Below are 17,222 nucleotides of genomic sequence, written 5' to 3'. Positions count from 1 at the left end.
AGGCTGGATGCACACCCCCCATCCAAGGACCACAGCTCCCTACCGAGATCACCACTGGATCCAAGGGTGGTGGTATCTTTCCACTCTCTCTCTGTCTCTCCCTGTCTGAGTATCTCTGTTTCTAACCTGATTTTGGCACATATGGGTAACATAGTTTCTAACTGTGTTAAGTTTTACTACTTTAAGATTAGTTAGTTGTAGCCTGTTGTTTTGACAATTTCCTTAAATTTTGCGAAATTTTAATCCATTGCTTTGAAAGTACCATTTTGCTAAATTCTGCTATTTGCAATCCATTGCTTTGAAAGTACCATCGTTTATATTTCTGCTAGTTGCAATCTGCTTTATCATCTTACTCGCTTTTAAATAAAGTTGTGTTTTTATACAAACCTCTTGGGTAATAATCTTACACCTGAGCACCATGCAGAAAATTCCTGAACTTAATCTTACAGAATGAGTTGTTAAAAGAGATTAATTAGAGGAGGAGGAGGACTGGGCCCAGCTGCACCTAGGTTCCTCTCTGAAGCAGTTTAGAAAGCAAGGGGGTCCAGTCCAAATCTCCTTGGGTTGACCCCCAGCCTGTGACCACTCTGTAGGACATGGTATCTGGTTTGGCCCCCACTTCTGGGGAGCTGTGCTCACTTTGTGACATGTGACAGTGCTGTACCCACCTTGTGGGTCATGACAGTAATGTAAAGCTAAAGGAAAACCTTCAAGTGGAGTATGAAAATAATTCCATGATTCGCAAATATTTACTAAATTAGTCTATATAGTGAAAGGTGATTTGAAACAATTAAAAATTTCTCTTTCAACTGGAGGCAATCCCACAAGAAAGGACTTCTTATCTACAGTCTTCCAGGGCCCAAGACCACAAAACTGTACCATTTTCCCTTAAGAGTGGAAAGGCTGGTCACATCAGTTCCATGTAATTACACACTTCAATCCCTTTGGTTCAGCAGAGATTACTGAACCTGGTCTAGGCCTTTTGGGTTTTTTTTGTCTTGGATGCAGCCTCCTAAATACATTATTCTATCTTCAACAAAAACACCTTTCTTGATGTGTGGCACAGTGCCCAGACTTCCAGATGATACAGGCAGCATTTGATCAAGACACAAACTGTTGAAAGGAACTATAGCTAAAAAACTACGAGAATCTCACTTAGAAAGGAAACAAACCATTCTACCTCTACAATCACTGAAACTCTATTATAAAGCTGAAATGCAAAAATACAGGTTCATATTCAGACATTCCTGTCAATGTATTATGTGTACTTAACCAAAAGTTAACAGCAGCACAGAGCTGCTATCTCACACGTCATTTTCTTCTTCACAACTACTACTTTCCTCTCTTCCCACCTCCTGCTGCAGATAAGGTTTGTGAAGCAGAGGTGGAAGATTCTATAGAGGACATTTAATTTGCTTTTGGTTGTAGGCAAGGTCTTTAAGAAAGGCCCACAAATCTAATTCATTTTCTGTCTTGTTTTGAACACACTGCATAACTCATAGTAGAAACAGAAATCTAATCTCTCCACAAGATTTAGAGCAGGGATTAGGACAGATAACCAAAACTTTCAGGCTGGTACCTAAGGCAGGCAATCCTTTTCCTGTTGTTTACTGTAGTGAGATTAATTCATGAAGTGATTTGGACTAGTTGAACCATGCTCTTTTAAATCCATGCAAAAGTTTAGCTTGGTGCATATATGCTGTACAGAAGAGGTTTTCAGCATGCAGTGGTTTGAGAAAAGAAGTCTATGACAGATCTGTACTTTACCAGTTATCAGAAGGGCAGAAGATGGATGGATAGAGCAGACAACAGATACACTGGACAGACAGATAAGCTGGTGGAAATCATTAGTTTTTCTAAGGAGATCTGAGCTTTGCTTTCAGAGATTCAAAGACAAACCCTATTTTCCTCATACTGTTAGTCAACATTAAGAAGCGAGATAACAACTGGTGTGTGACTTCAAGGATCAGTAACAATTCAGGATTTTTTTCCAGGTTTCCAAATAATTTATGCTCATTGAAAGTACGGTATATTTCCATGGAGACAGATCCAGAACATGCACCCTTTCCCCACAGAATAATTAACCTATAAAGATGTGGGAATAAACAAGACACGCACAGCAGCCAGATGGCCACAACAGGCGCACAAACAAATATTTAGCTCCTGCTCACCTTCAACCTTGTCACAAAGTGTTTTGCAACAGTAAGCTCAGAGGCAGGGTTCCCAAGGAGGATCTCAAAACGATACTGCAGACCCAGCTTGTCTCTTACTTCTTGCAACCTCTCCTTGGCCAGCATGGCTAATTGCACAGAGGGCACCCTAATGACGAGCATGTGGCCACAGCCGTTCTTATCCTTTCCTGGAGAAGTGATAAGGTCATCCATGATGCTGAGGGTTTCGGGTGTGCTGTGATCCCTTAGGGAGGCCATGGTTGTGAGGGCCATCAGGGCTTGGGAATACTGCTGAATGAGAAGGTAGCAGCGGATCACCATGCTGTGCAGCCGGGGGTACCTTTGAGGAGACACGGTTCTGCTGTTAGCTCATGCAAAATCACAGCGACGCCTGAAAAGCAGCTAAGATCCAGGGATGTATTGGAAAGAAGGGCCATTCTTTTCTCCAGCCTTTGATTTTCATGCACAGTAATTTTGCATAAATTCTGTGTTTTAAGTAAATAAATACAGCGGGGTCCAAACGCAGGAGATGAAGAGCCAAGTCCTCTACTCAAGTAACAGGAATCAAACTTCTGTTACCTTCACTTGGCCTAAAATTTCAGCTAAAGGCATTTAACTCGATGGAGATACAGATCACCTCAGATCCACATCATAGGCATTGTGTCCACAAGCTTTTTAGTTCTATGAACTCAGAGGACCATTACTGCTTCAGGTGGCTCGTGGGAGAAATACTTCATAATTTCACATCTCACCTTCCCACCAGAAAGTTAGGCTTCCAAACAGGAAATTCTGTCTCTGAGACAAATCTGAACTTCCATTTTGCCTTTCAACTTACATAGCCAATGTTTCTTTCTCCTTCACTACCACTATTTGCAGTGACAACAGATATGAACTTACAAATTAAAATGCTAATTTTATTGCACTTCTGATTTTGATTAGCATTTAATTAGCATTATTGCATAATGCTAATTTTATTGGCATTTTTAAATGCCAAGCAGAAAAAGCACATCATTTCTAGATACTACCCATGAGTTCATTCAGCACAGAAAAAGACCTAAACTAGTATGCTTTGAGTGCTAGTCTTGCACTAAAGAGGTTCCAATCACTAAAAGCATGAAATTTGTCTCATCTCTTTCTTGAGTAATTTAATAGGCAATATGGGAGCAGCCTGAATAAAGCTTTGTGTCTGTCTCTAATGAGTGGGCACCTTGCTCACTATGGTACAGTCTAAGATACTCATTAAACCAATACATTTTTAAAATACTTTTTACTCCTCTTCCCATAAAAGTAACCCACTGCATTCTTCCTACTAAAGCAAATGAACTCTCTTATAATACCAAAATGTCTGCAATGTTTTCAGACTTTCAAGCTTGCATGGCTCACCCACCCAGGTGGGATAACAGAGTTTCTTGAAATAGAGGCTAAATCAATAAACTATGACACAAAAGTATATCCTATCTCCAAGGTACAAGCTCAACTCCTGTCGATCTCTAGTCTTATCCTAGCCTCATATCAGGGTAGTTTTAGCACATATACTAATCCTGCTTCCTCTTTTTCCCTTCCACATTTTAAGAACAGAAAGAGAGCACTATTTATTCCATTGGCCTTGGCAAGAAACACTATGAGAAGCCTAAAAGACTGACCTATTAAGATTAGCTGATCTTTATATTATCTATCATAGTTATTACTTACATATTTGTATAATAAATATTAATTACATACTTAACTGTTCATTTATGTTGCTAATTTAACACATTTATATTGTATTTCACCTAATAAATACATTTACAATTATTATACTAACCTAAATAGAACAGGAAAACCAGCACTGAAAACAGAACAAACCTGCTCTAGTAAATATGAAAATACAGTAAGAACTACAGCTTGAAGCTTTAGAAGGAATTTGCCTGGCTGACACAGAGCAGGTTAACTCCACATTGCTGGAAATTACAGCATTGCCTTAATTCCTGTAATGTCCACATTTAACTGTGTCTTAGATACAGGTTGTGAAAGTTGCTTGTTTAGGCAGCTGCAGGGTACTTACAAGCCACTTTCAGACTCTGAGCTGCAAGAACCAAAACCATAGCCAGCTGATGAAATACTAAAAATGACATTTTCTAAATGATGTCGCTCAATTGGGCTGTCACTGAAAAAAATCTGTTGGCAGTCTCAGCAGAGAGACACCAGGAGTGGTGAGCTTTGAAACCTCAGTTACCTTCTCAGCTTAGTGAGGGCTGAGCCTGGACTGCTGCTGAATGGGACAAATCTTCTCTATAAACTAATCAAGGATGCCCCCTTCTTCAGCATCACTAAATTTGTCACGAAAATTAAAATTCCACATATTTCAGTTTCCAGTACCAATGTCAGAAGTCATTACTTCTTCATCCTCTTGTCATGGGGCTCAAATTTATCTGCATCCTTAAGATCCCATTTAAACAGAATCCCAAGCTCCCATGTTGCTACTTACCTTTCTAAAAGTGTGCTGACCATTTTTTCAAAGGTTTCATCACATCTCAAAAGTGGACTTGTGACTCCCCATTGGAGGGATTTGCTGTATTCATTCAAACCAAAGTACAGCTTATCTTCACTTGCTGCATCATCCTGCTCCATACAGAGACAGCAAAAATGTAAGGAAAACTGGAACAAATTTTACTTTGTCATTAAAAAATTAATGGGAAGTATTTTCCAAAGCAAAGAATCATTTCTTTTTCTTCAATCTCCTTCAGCTATACTGTTTGTTTCAAATAATACAAGACAATGTAAATAGTTATTTACTTAATTTACTATTTGTCTACAGCTAGGAAAAAAGAAGGTGTAAGTCCTTGCAAATTTTTCAATATATCTCCTACCTGTGATTGCAGGGAGGGGGGTGTCTAGGAACTTGCTAATAATTTTCTGACTCACTATGCCTGGTTTTTATCTACTGACATGTGTTACCTCATTTCTATTTAAAGCAGAAACTGAAAACAGGATTATTAATTTCCAAACTTCTTCTTGATTTTTAAATTCTGTCGAATTAGAAACTAATAATTTATTTTCTGGAACCTAGACAGACAGCAATCAGAAAGGCAGAAAACTTCATTATGCCTTTTGCTACAAGTACAGCATGTTTTCCAATGCATTTACATCATCAGTAATCACTAGGAATTTAATTAATCATGTACAGTCTCTCCTTTTTGTGGGGTATTTATTTATGAAGAAGACTGAAGGCTGTTTATTCTTAACTTGTGGGAAACAAAAAATTGTCTAGACCATTTTACGGAAGGTCACCACAATGGCTCATATTAATAATCAGCCAAAAGCAAACTCTGAATGTTCATTCACTCCCTCATTTGCACAATTCTGTTTGTTTTACTATTTTTTTACAGATACCTCTTTGAAACACTTTACAGAAACCAATGATCCTCTCAAGACAGTAAAGTCAAGCTTGATGTAGGTATACCAAATAAGAAAAAGGGGAAAAGGTGCTTTTTAAAGCAGATTTACCCAAAAACATCCTCAGAATCATCTGGCTGAAATAATGGAAAAAGCTAATGGTGCAGAATATCCAACATATCTTCTTCTCTGCAGTGATAGCATCTACAGTACCATAACTTGTTAAAACTCTGCATGCAACTTTTATTAGTATCAGAAAAGTAATGAGCAGACTTGACAGGCTGTTACATATAACTTAAAAGTCAAATGTCAGAATGCTTGAAAACAGAAAGCCAGCTCCAGTGCTTTATGGCACATCTACATCTTTGACCAGAGTATAGAAAGTAATTTCTTATACTACATGACTGAGTGAAGAAAAACATGCAGTTTCTGAGCCTAAATGTCAATTTTGCCTCTACTATCAGCATCCCAGGACTGTGCTATCTGTACACTGAGAGAACAAACTTCAGCTAAGAAAGCCTCTTCCTACCACACACATCTGAGAGATTCCATTTAGGTGCAAAGTCTGCATTAGAGTTCAGAGGTAAAATTAACAATTAAGCACTTACCACAGTATCAAACTGTATCCAATGCACCTCATTGCTAGAGCTGATCCTGGACTGCTGTGTTTGTAAGGCATAAGGAAAAGAGCTGACCTGAAGAACAAGGAGGTTGAATGCTTCAAGGACCTCCCTGCAATTAATAACTCTGTCAGCCAGACCGTGACTCGGCTCACCGTGTGACAGGGAACTTGAAATGGCACTGCAGAAATAAGAATGCAAAGAATTGCCTTACTGACATCCTCAGATTCCATGGATTGCTATGTTCCTGAAAAAAAAATATCTTCAAATGATCATGTCACTGGGAATCACAGCTCGAAAATCTCTTTGGGAGGGTGAAAAGATGTCAAAATCATCTCGGTGTTCTCTGTGGGAAAATTCAAGCAACTGGGGGGTGAGGAGGGAGGGGGGGGGAAATCTTAATAAAGGACCAAAATCCACTGGCAGTGAAAAGGTAATTTAGTGTCACAACTTTGCATTAGATGGAGGAAACAAAAAACAAGCCAAAACTGAATAAATCCCTATTGCTGAGAAACACTTGTTGCATGAGCTGGGGGGTGAGGATACAGCAACAATTTTACAAAATCAAGTGGAATTTTCATCCTGAAACAATATATCTCTAAAAGACTAAAGAATGAGATGGTCTCCTATGTCCTGATTTTCAGGTCCTGGAATTATCTTCCCCTCCAGAATACTCAGGAATTCCAAATTCAATGCACAGCCAAGACAGAAACAAGAATGTGATGGTGGATATCAGCTGTCCTTCAAAGAAAGTATTTTGTATATTATAACTTTGATATTCAAATGAATCTCACAACCTTATGTGCCATGTCTAAATTACATAAACATTTTTCTCCACAGTTAACTTATAGAGCAAGAGCAGACTGGTTAGCTTGAGGTATTGATTTCTTTTTACATAGTAAAGTTGTGATTCAATGTGAAGAAATGCTGCACGTGTATGTATGTGTTGTTTTATTCAGACCTAACACTAGCCAAATCCAACAGATGGTTTTAAAAATCCTTCTCTGACAGTAAACAGGGCATTTTTCAGATGATGTATGCAGTTAAATGTGTCTATGTGTCTGTGTTTTTCTATTAAAAATAACACTATCATCAAGAATAAAAACACAAATTAAAATGTGAGTGGCTTATGAACATGGGTGAAATTTTAGTTTGGCAAGAGAAAAAAAAGTAGGAACATGAAAAAGAAAAGAGGAACAAAGAATGTTGGCAAATCCATCTCCTTTCCCTGGACTTTGTACCATAGCACTAGCCCCTGCACAGTCCTGATAGGAATCCAAAAATCTGAAAACTAATCTCACCTAACTTCAACTGACTCAGAATTAGTCAACCAAATATTGTGGGTGAACAAAAATTATTATTTCTGATTTTGAGGCCCAAGATTACTTAGGCCTAGAGAAAGCACTGGGTGTCTAAGGCTTTTGAAAAACCTAATGGAAACATATTGGGAGAGCATAGTTTTAGTTTGGTAGATGGAAGTATCTACCTTGTCAAATCCATGTGGGCATTGTCATGAACCAGCACAAAGAGTGTGTAGGGATTCTGCTTCACTCGTCTCATGAAAACTTCAAATTTTGTTTGAATCTCGTTGTCCAGCCGAACCACATATTTCTCAGCTCTCTGATACGCTGTTCCATTGTCTTCTAGGCCCAAGTCCACAAGGACACCTGTCAGAAAAGAATATAAACAGAAATCTTCACCTTTGAGTGCATCCAAAAATGAAGAGTCCACACCACGTTGCCACTTGCCCACCAAATTAGGTGGACTTAGCCAAAACACTGATACAACCTAGTAAGAAAGTGATTATTCAAGTGAACTTTTTCTCACAACTGGGATGGAAATAGGTTTTTTTCATCTCTGTATTTCCTCAAAAGAAGTGCCTGAAGACCTTTCAAAGACTCCTCAAGTTATTGAAAAGGAAAAAAAAAAATTAAAAATCAGACCTCCACAAAAAAATTCCAGATCACTGCACAGCTGACAGTGGTCCATGGTCATAGGCCAAACTTGACCACACTGAGCTAATATAATTATCTTGCTCAAGTCAGAAAATATTCAACCAATATTTCCTCTGTAAAAATCACAAATTTACATATAGTATCATATCATATTTTTTTCATGTTCTGCTTCAACTTTTGTATCAATAGAATAACTGTAGCAGTCTTTGTAATGCTAGATTGTTATCATAGCCACAAAGTAGGCATGATGGCTATCATCCAGCTTGATGAGGTGCTGAGACATATCACACAAAAAGTAATATTAGAAGGGTTGGACCAGATGATCCTTGAGGTCCCTTCCAACCTGACATTCTGAGATTCTACAGTGTATGGCTTTGAACACTATTTGAATTTAAAAAGCAGCAACAAGCTACTGTGAAATGTAGGTCAACAAAAAATTTACCAGCATCTTAATGATTTTAAACAACTATTTTAAAAAGTAAAGTAAAAACCACTCATTATTTCTTTTTTAGAAAAAAATTTTAAAGTGTGAAAACCTTTTAACAGATGCCAGAAAATCTCTGGAACAAAATGGAACAAAAAAACCTCATGAAGTTGTATTAGAAAGGAAAAGAAACCTGTACTTCAAGTAACCTATTTTGTTTTTTCCATTTAACAAGTAAAAGAGTACAAAGAAGAGAAAAAAACCACAGAGATGGACCACAACACTGACCACTAGGCACACCCCTACAATCAAAAAGTGTATCCTTAGGCCTTCATTACACCCACATACCAGTGATCAAGAGCTAGAAAGGACCAAACAGTTACACAAATAGTCCTTAGTTCTATTAGACAGAATTAATTTTGTCCACAAAGAAATTCATATGCTTTTCTGCACACATTTCAAACACTAACAGAATGGATAACAGAGGTCATTCTCCATCACCCGTCCTCTAAGGCTCTTATTTCTCTTAGAGCACTTGGTACCAGTCATGGCTACCACAGAACCTGAAACAAGAAAATCCACCATCTGAACCAGCGTGGCAATTATTGTGCACCAGTGTGAATACAATACTCAGGCACTTATCTACCTAATAAGAGAGCTTCCTGCACATACATCTTTCCTAACACATATGAGCAAATACCCAAATGTGTACCTAGAACAAATGGGCACCAACAACTCTGGGGGATAAAAGCCCTGAACAGTCACACTTTCCCATCCTCTCCCAATTTTGAGAGGTGAATTCTTCTTTGGATCACACATTCCTCAGACCTGCACAAATATGACAATGTTTTTGACACTTGCATGGTACAGCTTATGTGCAGTTATGAAAGGAAGACATATCCTGAATTCATCAATACTACCACCTAATGGATCATAGAATCATGGAATCATAGAATTGGCTGGGTTGGAAGGGACCTTAGAGATCATCGAGTCCAACCCTTGATCCACTACTGCTGCGGTTACCAGACCATGGCACTGAGTGCCACATCCAGTCTCTTTTTAAATATCTCCAGGGATGGAGAATCCACTACTTCCCCGGGCAGCCCATTCCAGTGTTTGATCACCCTCTTGGTAAAGAAATTCTTTCTAATGTCCAACCTAAACCTCCCCTGTCAGAGCTTAAGTCCATGCCCTCTTGTCTTACTGAGAGTTGCCTGAGAAAAGAGACCAACCCCCACCCAGCTACCCCCTCCTTTCAGGGAGTTGTAGAGAGTGATGAGGTCTCCCCCGAGCCTCCTCTTCTCCAGGCTGATCTAACATTCCACATGCCAAATTCACACAGCAGCAACTTACTTCTCCATTTGCATCAGAAACAATTTGATAACACCACATATTTTGGTTTCACTGTCTCTTTTCCTCCCCCTCCCTTTTACCTGATTGTCGAATCCGCTGCAGAGTTTGCTGCACCAGCACTTCCGAACGGGGAACGATAACGATGAAATCTACTTTGCTGAAGTGGCCCAGGTCCAGGCTCTGATTGCCACTGTCTGCTATAGCACATACCTGGGACAAGAGCTTTCTGGCAACTGTAAGCTGTGGCTGGTAAATTTGGAAGGTATCAACATCCAAATCTAGAGTGCGTTTGTTTGAAAAAGAAAACAAAACACAGCAAGAAACAGGTTTGCTTTCCCACCCCCCTCAATAAGCATCACCCTACCCTCCATTATAAGAAGAAAAATCACTCACCAGAATGAAACTCAACACTCTGGAGAGCTGGGTCCAGATCACAAATGTCAACTTTCCTTTTTTGATCAAAATGTGATGATATATCACATGACCTCAAGTACTGCACATTTCCTAAGTGTTTTGAGGGTTTTTTTGTCATTTAATGACAACTACGAATTAATAGCATAAAAATGAATCCTGTAATATCATTACAGGGGTTTTTTTATGTCAGTGCTTCTACAACGAATTAAATTCTCATTTATGAACTGCTTATCATAAAAATTACCTAGGGCAAATTTCTTTAAACAACAACTAAAAAAATCCAAAACTAATGAAAATTTAAAACAGAATAACTACTGTTGCTTTTTAAAGTAAAAAGCCACTTGACAAAATCTTGCAATTTACATGAAAGTTGGAAGGTGTCTGAGGTAAAAACCTGGTATGTTAGGTACATATATACCTACATATATGTGTGTGTGTGTGCTTATCTCCTGCTTAGACTACCTCAGTGATCATTTCAGAAGATCCACTATGGGAGAAAGGTCCCTCTCACTGCCTAGGAGACTTACCTCTCCTGTTTTTTTATTCAGGCAGCTTCCCAGTAGCTTCAACCACTGTACAGCCATATTTTAGAGACAAAACTAGCTCAGAATAGTCATTTGAGAAAACATGAAGCTTTATAAAAGCAGTGCACCTGGCAGCTGTCCTAACATGATTTTGATCCATGCGGAGACTATAAACCACCTTGCTTTCATTCAGATCAAATGCAGAGCTAATTAATTTAAGATAGCAGAGTTCTCTTTCACAGGTTAAAAAGCTATACTGGAGGTTGAATCTGCTAAATAGAGTCTTGACGTTCAGAGCAGCTCAGTGTATCTTTTACTGTCATATGGAAAGCATGGTTAAAATTCTGAATAATGAGAGAATTCCAGAATGGGAAAATTATAATTAGCATTCTTAGACAAGTAGCTCTAACTTACCTTTTACACCTAAGTATCTCATCACATTACACTAAGACAGAACTTTAATAACTGAATTATAGATTACATTTGCTTAGTACCTTCAATCCAAGCTGTTAGAACACTTTCCCTGAAAATTTAAGTCTCAGGGCACAAAAGTGTAGCAGATATTGTTACATGTTTTACATGTGGAAAGTGAGAAAAATCAAAAGTTAAGATACAGCATGACACCTGAGGAAATAGGAACATGAACACCATTCCCTTTTGCCTTTAGCCCATGGTTACACTCCTCCTCTAGGCACAAAAGGGTAAAATGCCAACATTACAAATCTTCTCTATTCTCATACATCTTCTCTATTCTGCTTAGTACAGAAGATGATGTTTTTTATCTTGGAAACTATAAAACAGCAGAAAAAACATTGCTGAAGGTTACTACAGAGACTTTCTGTTTGTGACACTGATGTATCGCTACATTCAGCTGGCAGTATTAATATTTGAAGGTTGGCAATATGACAGCAGCTGTGTCCTCAGACTTTTCTCAGATGCATGCATTTTAGTCACTTCAGATCTTGCATGTAAAAAAAATAAATTACCTGGTTCTTGTGTAGAAACCATGGCAATTGCTTCCTGAGATGACACACACTCACTAACATCTCCATTAAAAGGAATAATGACACTTTCCCCTCGCTGCTGTAGCATTTTCTCCAGCAGCTTGTCCAAATCATCACCTAGGTAAGAATTAACAACATCAAATTATCTGAATGTCATTTCAGACACATGACATAGCATATTACTTACACACATGTTCTCAATAAAGCTGATGCTGAATCTGTGAAGGGTCAGGGGAGTAGAGATACAGAGAGGGAGGGATGATATTTTTCTCTTATTTACTGATTCACCAATTGAATGAATTCCAAAAACAAACCACAGCTGAATAATTTCAGCTCCGTGCCTTTACAGCTAATAGTAACATCTGGTAATTACAAAGAAATATGCACTATAAAACAATATCTAAAACCTGTGCTAAAAATGACAACAATAAAAGACTCATGCACGCACTGGTAACCTGCCATCAAATTCAGGAATATGAACAGTGTTAAAAATGTTTTGCCACATGAGGAGTAACAAGCACTGCAAGGGTGCAGGAGATGAGCACTCCTTTACATGCAGGGAAAGGAGAGAAGGAAAGAATGCATCGCAGTGGAGAGGGCATAGCTGTATCCACGTGCACTTTAACTGCTCAGCAGGAGAGACAGCAACCCTAAAGAAATGATCTTGACTGGAATTTCTGTTTCTTAGGATTACTCACCCAAAGATGTATTTTTGAAATGTGATGCCAGGAAACTAACTTTCCCTGTGATGAGCTCGTAACTGATCTCTTTTAAAAATTCACTGGTTGTAAGCATGCTTTCTGCAAGTGCCCTAGATTGATATTGACCTGGGGAAAAAGCAAGAGCAATTTTTAACACAATGCACAATCAACAAACTTTTCTTCCTACAGCTTGGGGCACACTGATCTTCAGTCATGGATCTCCACTGCCTTTACCCAGCAGACTGGGTAGTCTCAAGTCTATTTCGCTAGCGATGGGAGAATTAGTATTACTGGTTTAGCACAGCCTTTGCAAGCTGTTGCCCATAACTTTGCACACTTGGGTGACAAATGATACACAAAATAAGTGCTTGTATCTCAAATGGAATGGGTAAATATGAAAAAGTAATTGTTCCTGGTGTGAAAAAGAAGATAAAAATTGATATTACTGACACATCTGCCTACAAAGGCAAGATGATTAGTCAAAATTCACTTCCATCCAGATGCACCTATGCACACACAAACATCATAGCCAGTCACGAGGGCAAAATTTGAAAATCAGCAAGGTAAACAAGTTCTGGTTTTCAGTGGTCTGTAAAAGACTGTGGTCAATCCAGTATTGCCAAGTGAAACAGCACGGCTGTCACACAAAACAAAGACAAGGCATCTATTTTGTCACTGGGCCACTTCCAGATATTTCTGAGGTAGCCACACAGACAGTAAGTGTCAGGCCTCTCAAGGAACAGGAATGACTGGCATACAGCTGTACTTCTACATCCTCCTGGACTCCATCTTGACATGGATGAATAGTAAGCTGTGACATTGAAGTGGAAAATACAAAGGAGAACAAAAAGAACAAGAGGGATTTAAAAGCTGAAATCCAGGATATTAATTCAGCAAAACCTGCACTGGCATTTGAAGCATACTGCAAATATACTCACCCAGGACTACTACGCAGAATTCATTTCCTCTTATCTTTGATGCGCAAATAGCAACAACATAATCTGGGAGCTTTTGCTGATGTTTCATTTCATTGAGAGACCTCAAGGTCTCCGAGATGCCCTCTGCCAGTGAGTTCTGGGTAACAACCACGTGCACAAGATCCCGGGACACGCTAGCGATTAACCTAGCAAGCCAAGGGAGTTGACCTGGTGACACGGAGATGCACTGAGCGCTCATTTGCAAGGATCGCTCTCTTAGAGTGAACTCCTGCATAGCTTTCAACATGATCTGTTCAAATTCTTCCCTCAGGGGTATCTGGTCAGGACCTATATTGAAAACAAGCAAACAGAAGAAGAGTATCTAGTATCAAAATGTTATTAAACCAGGGATAATTACATGTCTATCTTGAGCTGAGAATCTCCTTTGCCATAGTGTTCATCGTGACAAAACCCACTCGTGATTGAGGGGCTACCTACCCACATGACATATTCTTGGTTTTTTTGTTTTTTTTTCTAAACACAATGAGGTATTCCATCATACTCCTAGCTTTTCTACCTTCAGAAACCAGTGGGATAAACAAGAGAGTGGGAAAACGTGCATTTTGCCTGGTTCAGAAGGATTATTCACAGAGCCTCCATATGTTTTATAGCAGAAAACCCAAATGCTTATACTTGCAGTCCAATTACAACCATACAGTATGACAAAGTCTGTCAAGTGGTCTTCGTTTTGCTTTTTCTCATCATGCATATTAGTAAACTAAGCATAGATGCAAATAAATGTGTTTAAGCTCCCTTTGTCCTTTAGTTAAATTAGTTTAATTTAGCAGATCTTCAAACTGCTAACATTAAGCTGTTTATGCAGCTTTAGATGTCTATTCCTCAGACTTTGTAAACTCTAATGTAAATTTGAATTGGAAATCAGAAATATAAGCTATCCTATCTTAGGATCAGTGCTCCAATGCAGCTCTAATTAACATTTTCCTCAGTAGGATTTGTCTTGCTGTCAATGATACTTGAGAACAGATGAAAAAGAATTATGAATATAGAGTAAAAAGTAACTGTAGTTAAATTTCCAAGATTCTATGTCAGTGCCCAAGGAGACAGCTTCATGCATCACCACCTTGCTTTCCTGTGACAAAAAGGAAAAACTTAAACACCAGAGATAGGTGAAAAGCTGGATTTTATGTTTGCTTTCAGGTTCAAAGAAACCAAGCAACAGGGGCAGTGAAATAAAGGAAATGGAAAGGTTGTGTGAGAAGCAGGACAGGGAGTGTGTAAATAACCCATAATACATAATCTGAAAAAATTGCTACCAGCTGTCATTTAACCTTTTTGAAAAGTAACATATGGAGAGTGTCACCACCCAGTTCCCATAGGATGGTAGGATAACTATAGGCTTGTAAAAATGCAAGGCTGTTTTCATTTTTCTGGAAACCAAAAAGTTCTGATGAGTCTAATTTAATGCACTATGGGTATAACTCTCTTTACAGTTCTCTTTTTCACGATTATATTTTCCTTTCCCTTCTAATACAGAATCATGTCTATCTTGAAATAGAAGAAAATAAATCATCACTGAAATCGAAGAAAAGAGAAAAATCATGTGCAGAAATTTATCTACGATATATCAGACACAGCAAAAAAGATCATCTACACTAAAAGAAATAAAACCAAACTTCTGATGAATTGAGGGAGGTTACTTAGGATCCAAGAAAATAAAAAAACTACTATACCAGTGGAAAAAAATCTGTATGACCACACATAGAATTTCATTCACGTTATTTCTAAGACAAAAACTTTAAAAATATACTTATCTGAAAAGCACTGTTAAGAAAATGTTCTGAAATTAGTGAAGTGTTTAATACCACAGCTGGCTAACAACAGTCTTTTTCCACAACAACTATCCATATGAGATGGAAACCAAAATTATAGTTTCATATATACAGTTTCATAAATACACACACTGAAATCTGTCAAGGTTAAGTGTATTTGGAAGTTTCTCTACAAAAATGCATAGACAAAGGATCACCTTGATTTCAGAAAATGGAACTGCAAAAAGAACAATACTACGTAAAATTCATAGCTGAGGAACACCTTATTAACATACTTATACTTCCAAAGACACCTACAGTTTAAGATAAAATATCCAAATGCCATCCATTTCTGGGTAGGCACACTTCATGGTGCACCCCATGGAGAACAACTCCTTCAAGCACTTAGGACTGGGGTAATTTCTGGAATAACCTTCTCTGTGTGTCTGAATATCCCTTCCTCTGAAGGCAGAGCATGAGGTTGTGTTGTAGACACAGTAGAGCAACAGTAAAAAGCAGATGATTACAAATGATAGAATGTAACCCATAGTACAAATATGGCCATTCTGAGGTATAAAAACAAAGTCTGAGAACACTTCGCTGCCAATGCTGCCAAAGATAACAAATGTGAAATCTGTGTAAGTACAGGAGACAGACCATAAAAAAAAAACACTGAAATAAACCATAACTCTTTTTTACTTATTCCTTTATCACATTCATTGGAACTTATTAATAGCAGTGCTATGCTCACAGACACAGCTTTAACTGTGTATAGTCTTCGTACAATCATGGAGCAATTTAGGTTAGAAAAGGCCTTTAAGATCATTTGAGACCAACTCTTAACCCAGTGCTGCCAAGTCCACCACTTACTCATGTCCCTCAGAACCACACCTACAAGTCTTTTAAGTAGCTCAAGGGATGATGACTCCAACACTTCCCTGGGTACCCTGTTCCAGTGCTTCACAGCCCTTTTGGTGAAGAAATTTAGCCTAATATCTGAACCTCCCCCAGCAGAACTTCAGAGCAGATCACCCTGAGTACCATCCAGCACATGCAGGATAACCAGGTGATCAGGTCCAGTCAGGATGGGTTTATGGAAGGCAGGTCCTGTTTGACAAACCTCATCTCCTTTTATGACAAGGTGACACACATTTTTTGGATGAAGGAAAGGCTGTGGATGTTGTCCATCTGCACTTAAGTAGGGCATTTGACACAGTTTCCCAAAGCATTTTCCTGGAGAAATTGGCTGCTCACAGCTTGGTTGGGCATACACTTTGCTGGGTTAAAAACTGGTTGGATGGCCAAGCCCGACGCAGTTAAATCCAGCTGGTGGCCTGACCTGAAGCCAGCTGAACATGAGCCAGCAGTGTGCCCAGGTGGCTAAGAGGACCAGTGGCATCCTGGCCTGTATCAGGAACAATGTGGCCAGCAGGACCAGGTGATCTTACCCCTGTACACAGCACTGGTGAGGCCACACCTCAAGTAATGTGTTCAGTTTGGGGCCTCTCACTACAAAAAGGACATTCAGCTACTAGACCATGTCCAAAGAAAGGCAACAAAGATGAAGGGTTTGATGCATACATCTTACCAGGAGTGGCTGAGGGAGCGGGGGTGGTTTAGCCCAGCAAAAAGGAGGCTGAGGGGAAACGTTATTGCTCTGCATAAGGCGGGGATCAGTCTGCTCAATGAAATTACAAGTGAGAGGACAGGAGGTAATGGCCTCAAGTTGTGCCAGGAGAGATTTAGATTGGATGTTAGGGAGAATTTCTTCACCAAAAGGGTTCTCAGACATAGGAACAGGCTGCCCCAGGCACTGGAGGAGTCACCATCCCTGGAGGTATTTAAGAGTTATATAGAAACAGTACATAGGGATATGGCTCAGTTAAGGTCATATCAGTTTTAGGTTAATGGTTGGACTTGATGATCTTGAAGGTC

At 39.0% G+C, this 17,222-nt stretch overlaps 1 protein-coding gene across 2 annotated transcripts in view; it reads right to left on the bottom strand.

Moving 5' to 3' along the window:
* The window catches only part of GREB1L (GREB1 like retinoic acid receptor coactivator), a 140,888-nt gene that overhangs the window by 20,589 nt on the left and 103,077 nt on the right, over positions 1-17,222 (bottom strand). Inside the window, exons 12-19 of one of the 2 annotated variants that reach the window (XM_030444072.1) lie at positions 13,480-13,806; positions 12,539-12,667; positions 11,823-11,957; positions 9,979-10,176; positions 7,653-7,833; positions 6,155-6,347; positions 4,639-4,775; positions 2,172-2,511 (exon numbers count right to left, since the gene is read on the bottom strand). In XM_030444072.1, the coding sequence (XP_030299932.1) occupies positions 2,172-2,511; positions 4,639-4,775; positions 6,155-6,347; positions 7,653-7,833; positions 9,979-10,176; positions 11,823-11,957; positions 12,539-12,667; positions 13,480-13,806 (1,640 nt within the window). The remainder of the gene's footprint in view (positions 1-2,171; positions 2,512-4,638; positions 4,776-6,154; positions 6,348-7,652; positions 7,834-9,978; positions 10,177-11,822; positions 11,958-12,538; positions 12,668-13,479; positions 13,807-17,222) is intronic. The other variant, XM_030444073.1, reaches the window with a different exon arrangement.

The sequence above is a fragment of the Calypte anna genome, chromosome 2 (assembly GCF_003957555.1).
Source record: "Calypte anna isolate BGI_N300 chromosome 2, bCalAnn1_v1.p, whole genome shotgun sequence".
NCBI classification, from domain to species: Eukaryota; Metazoa; Chordata; class Aves; order Apodiformes; family Trochilidae; genus Calypte; species Calypte anna.
The sequence above is the reverse complement of the archived record's forward strand: the minus strand, read 5'-3'. Positions and strand labels throughout refer to the sequence as shown.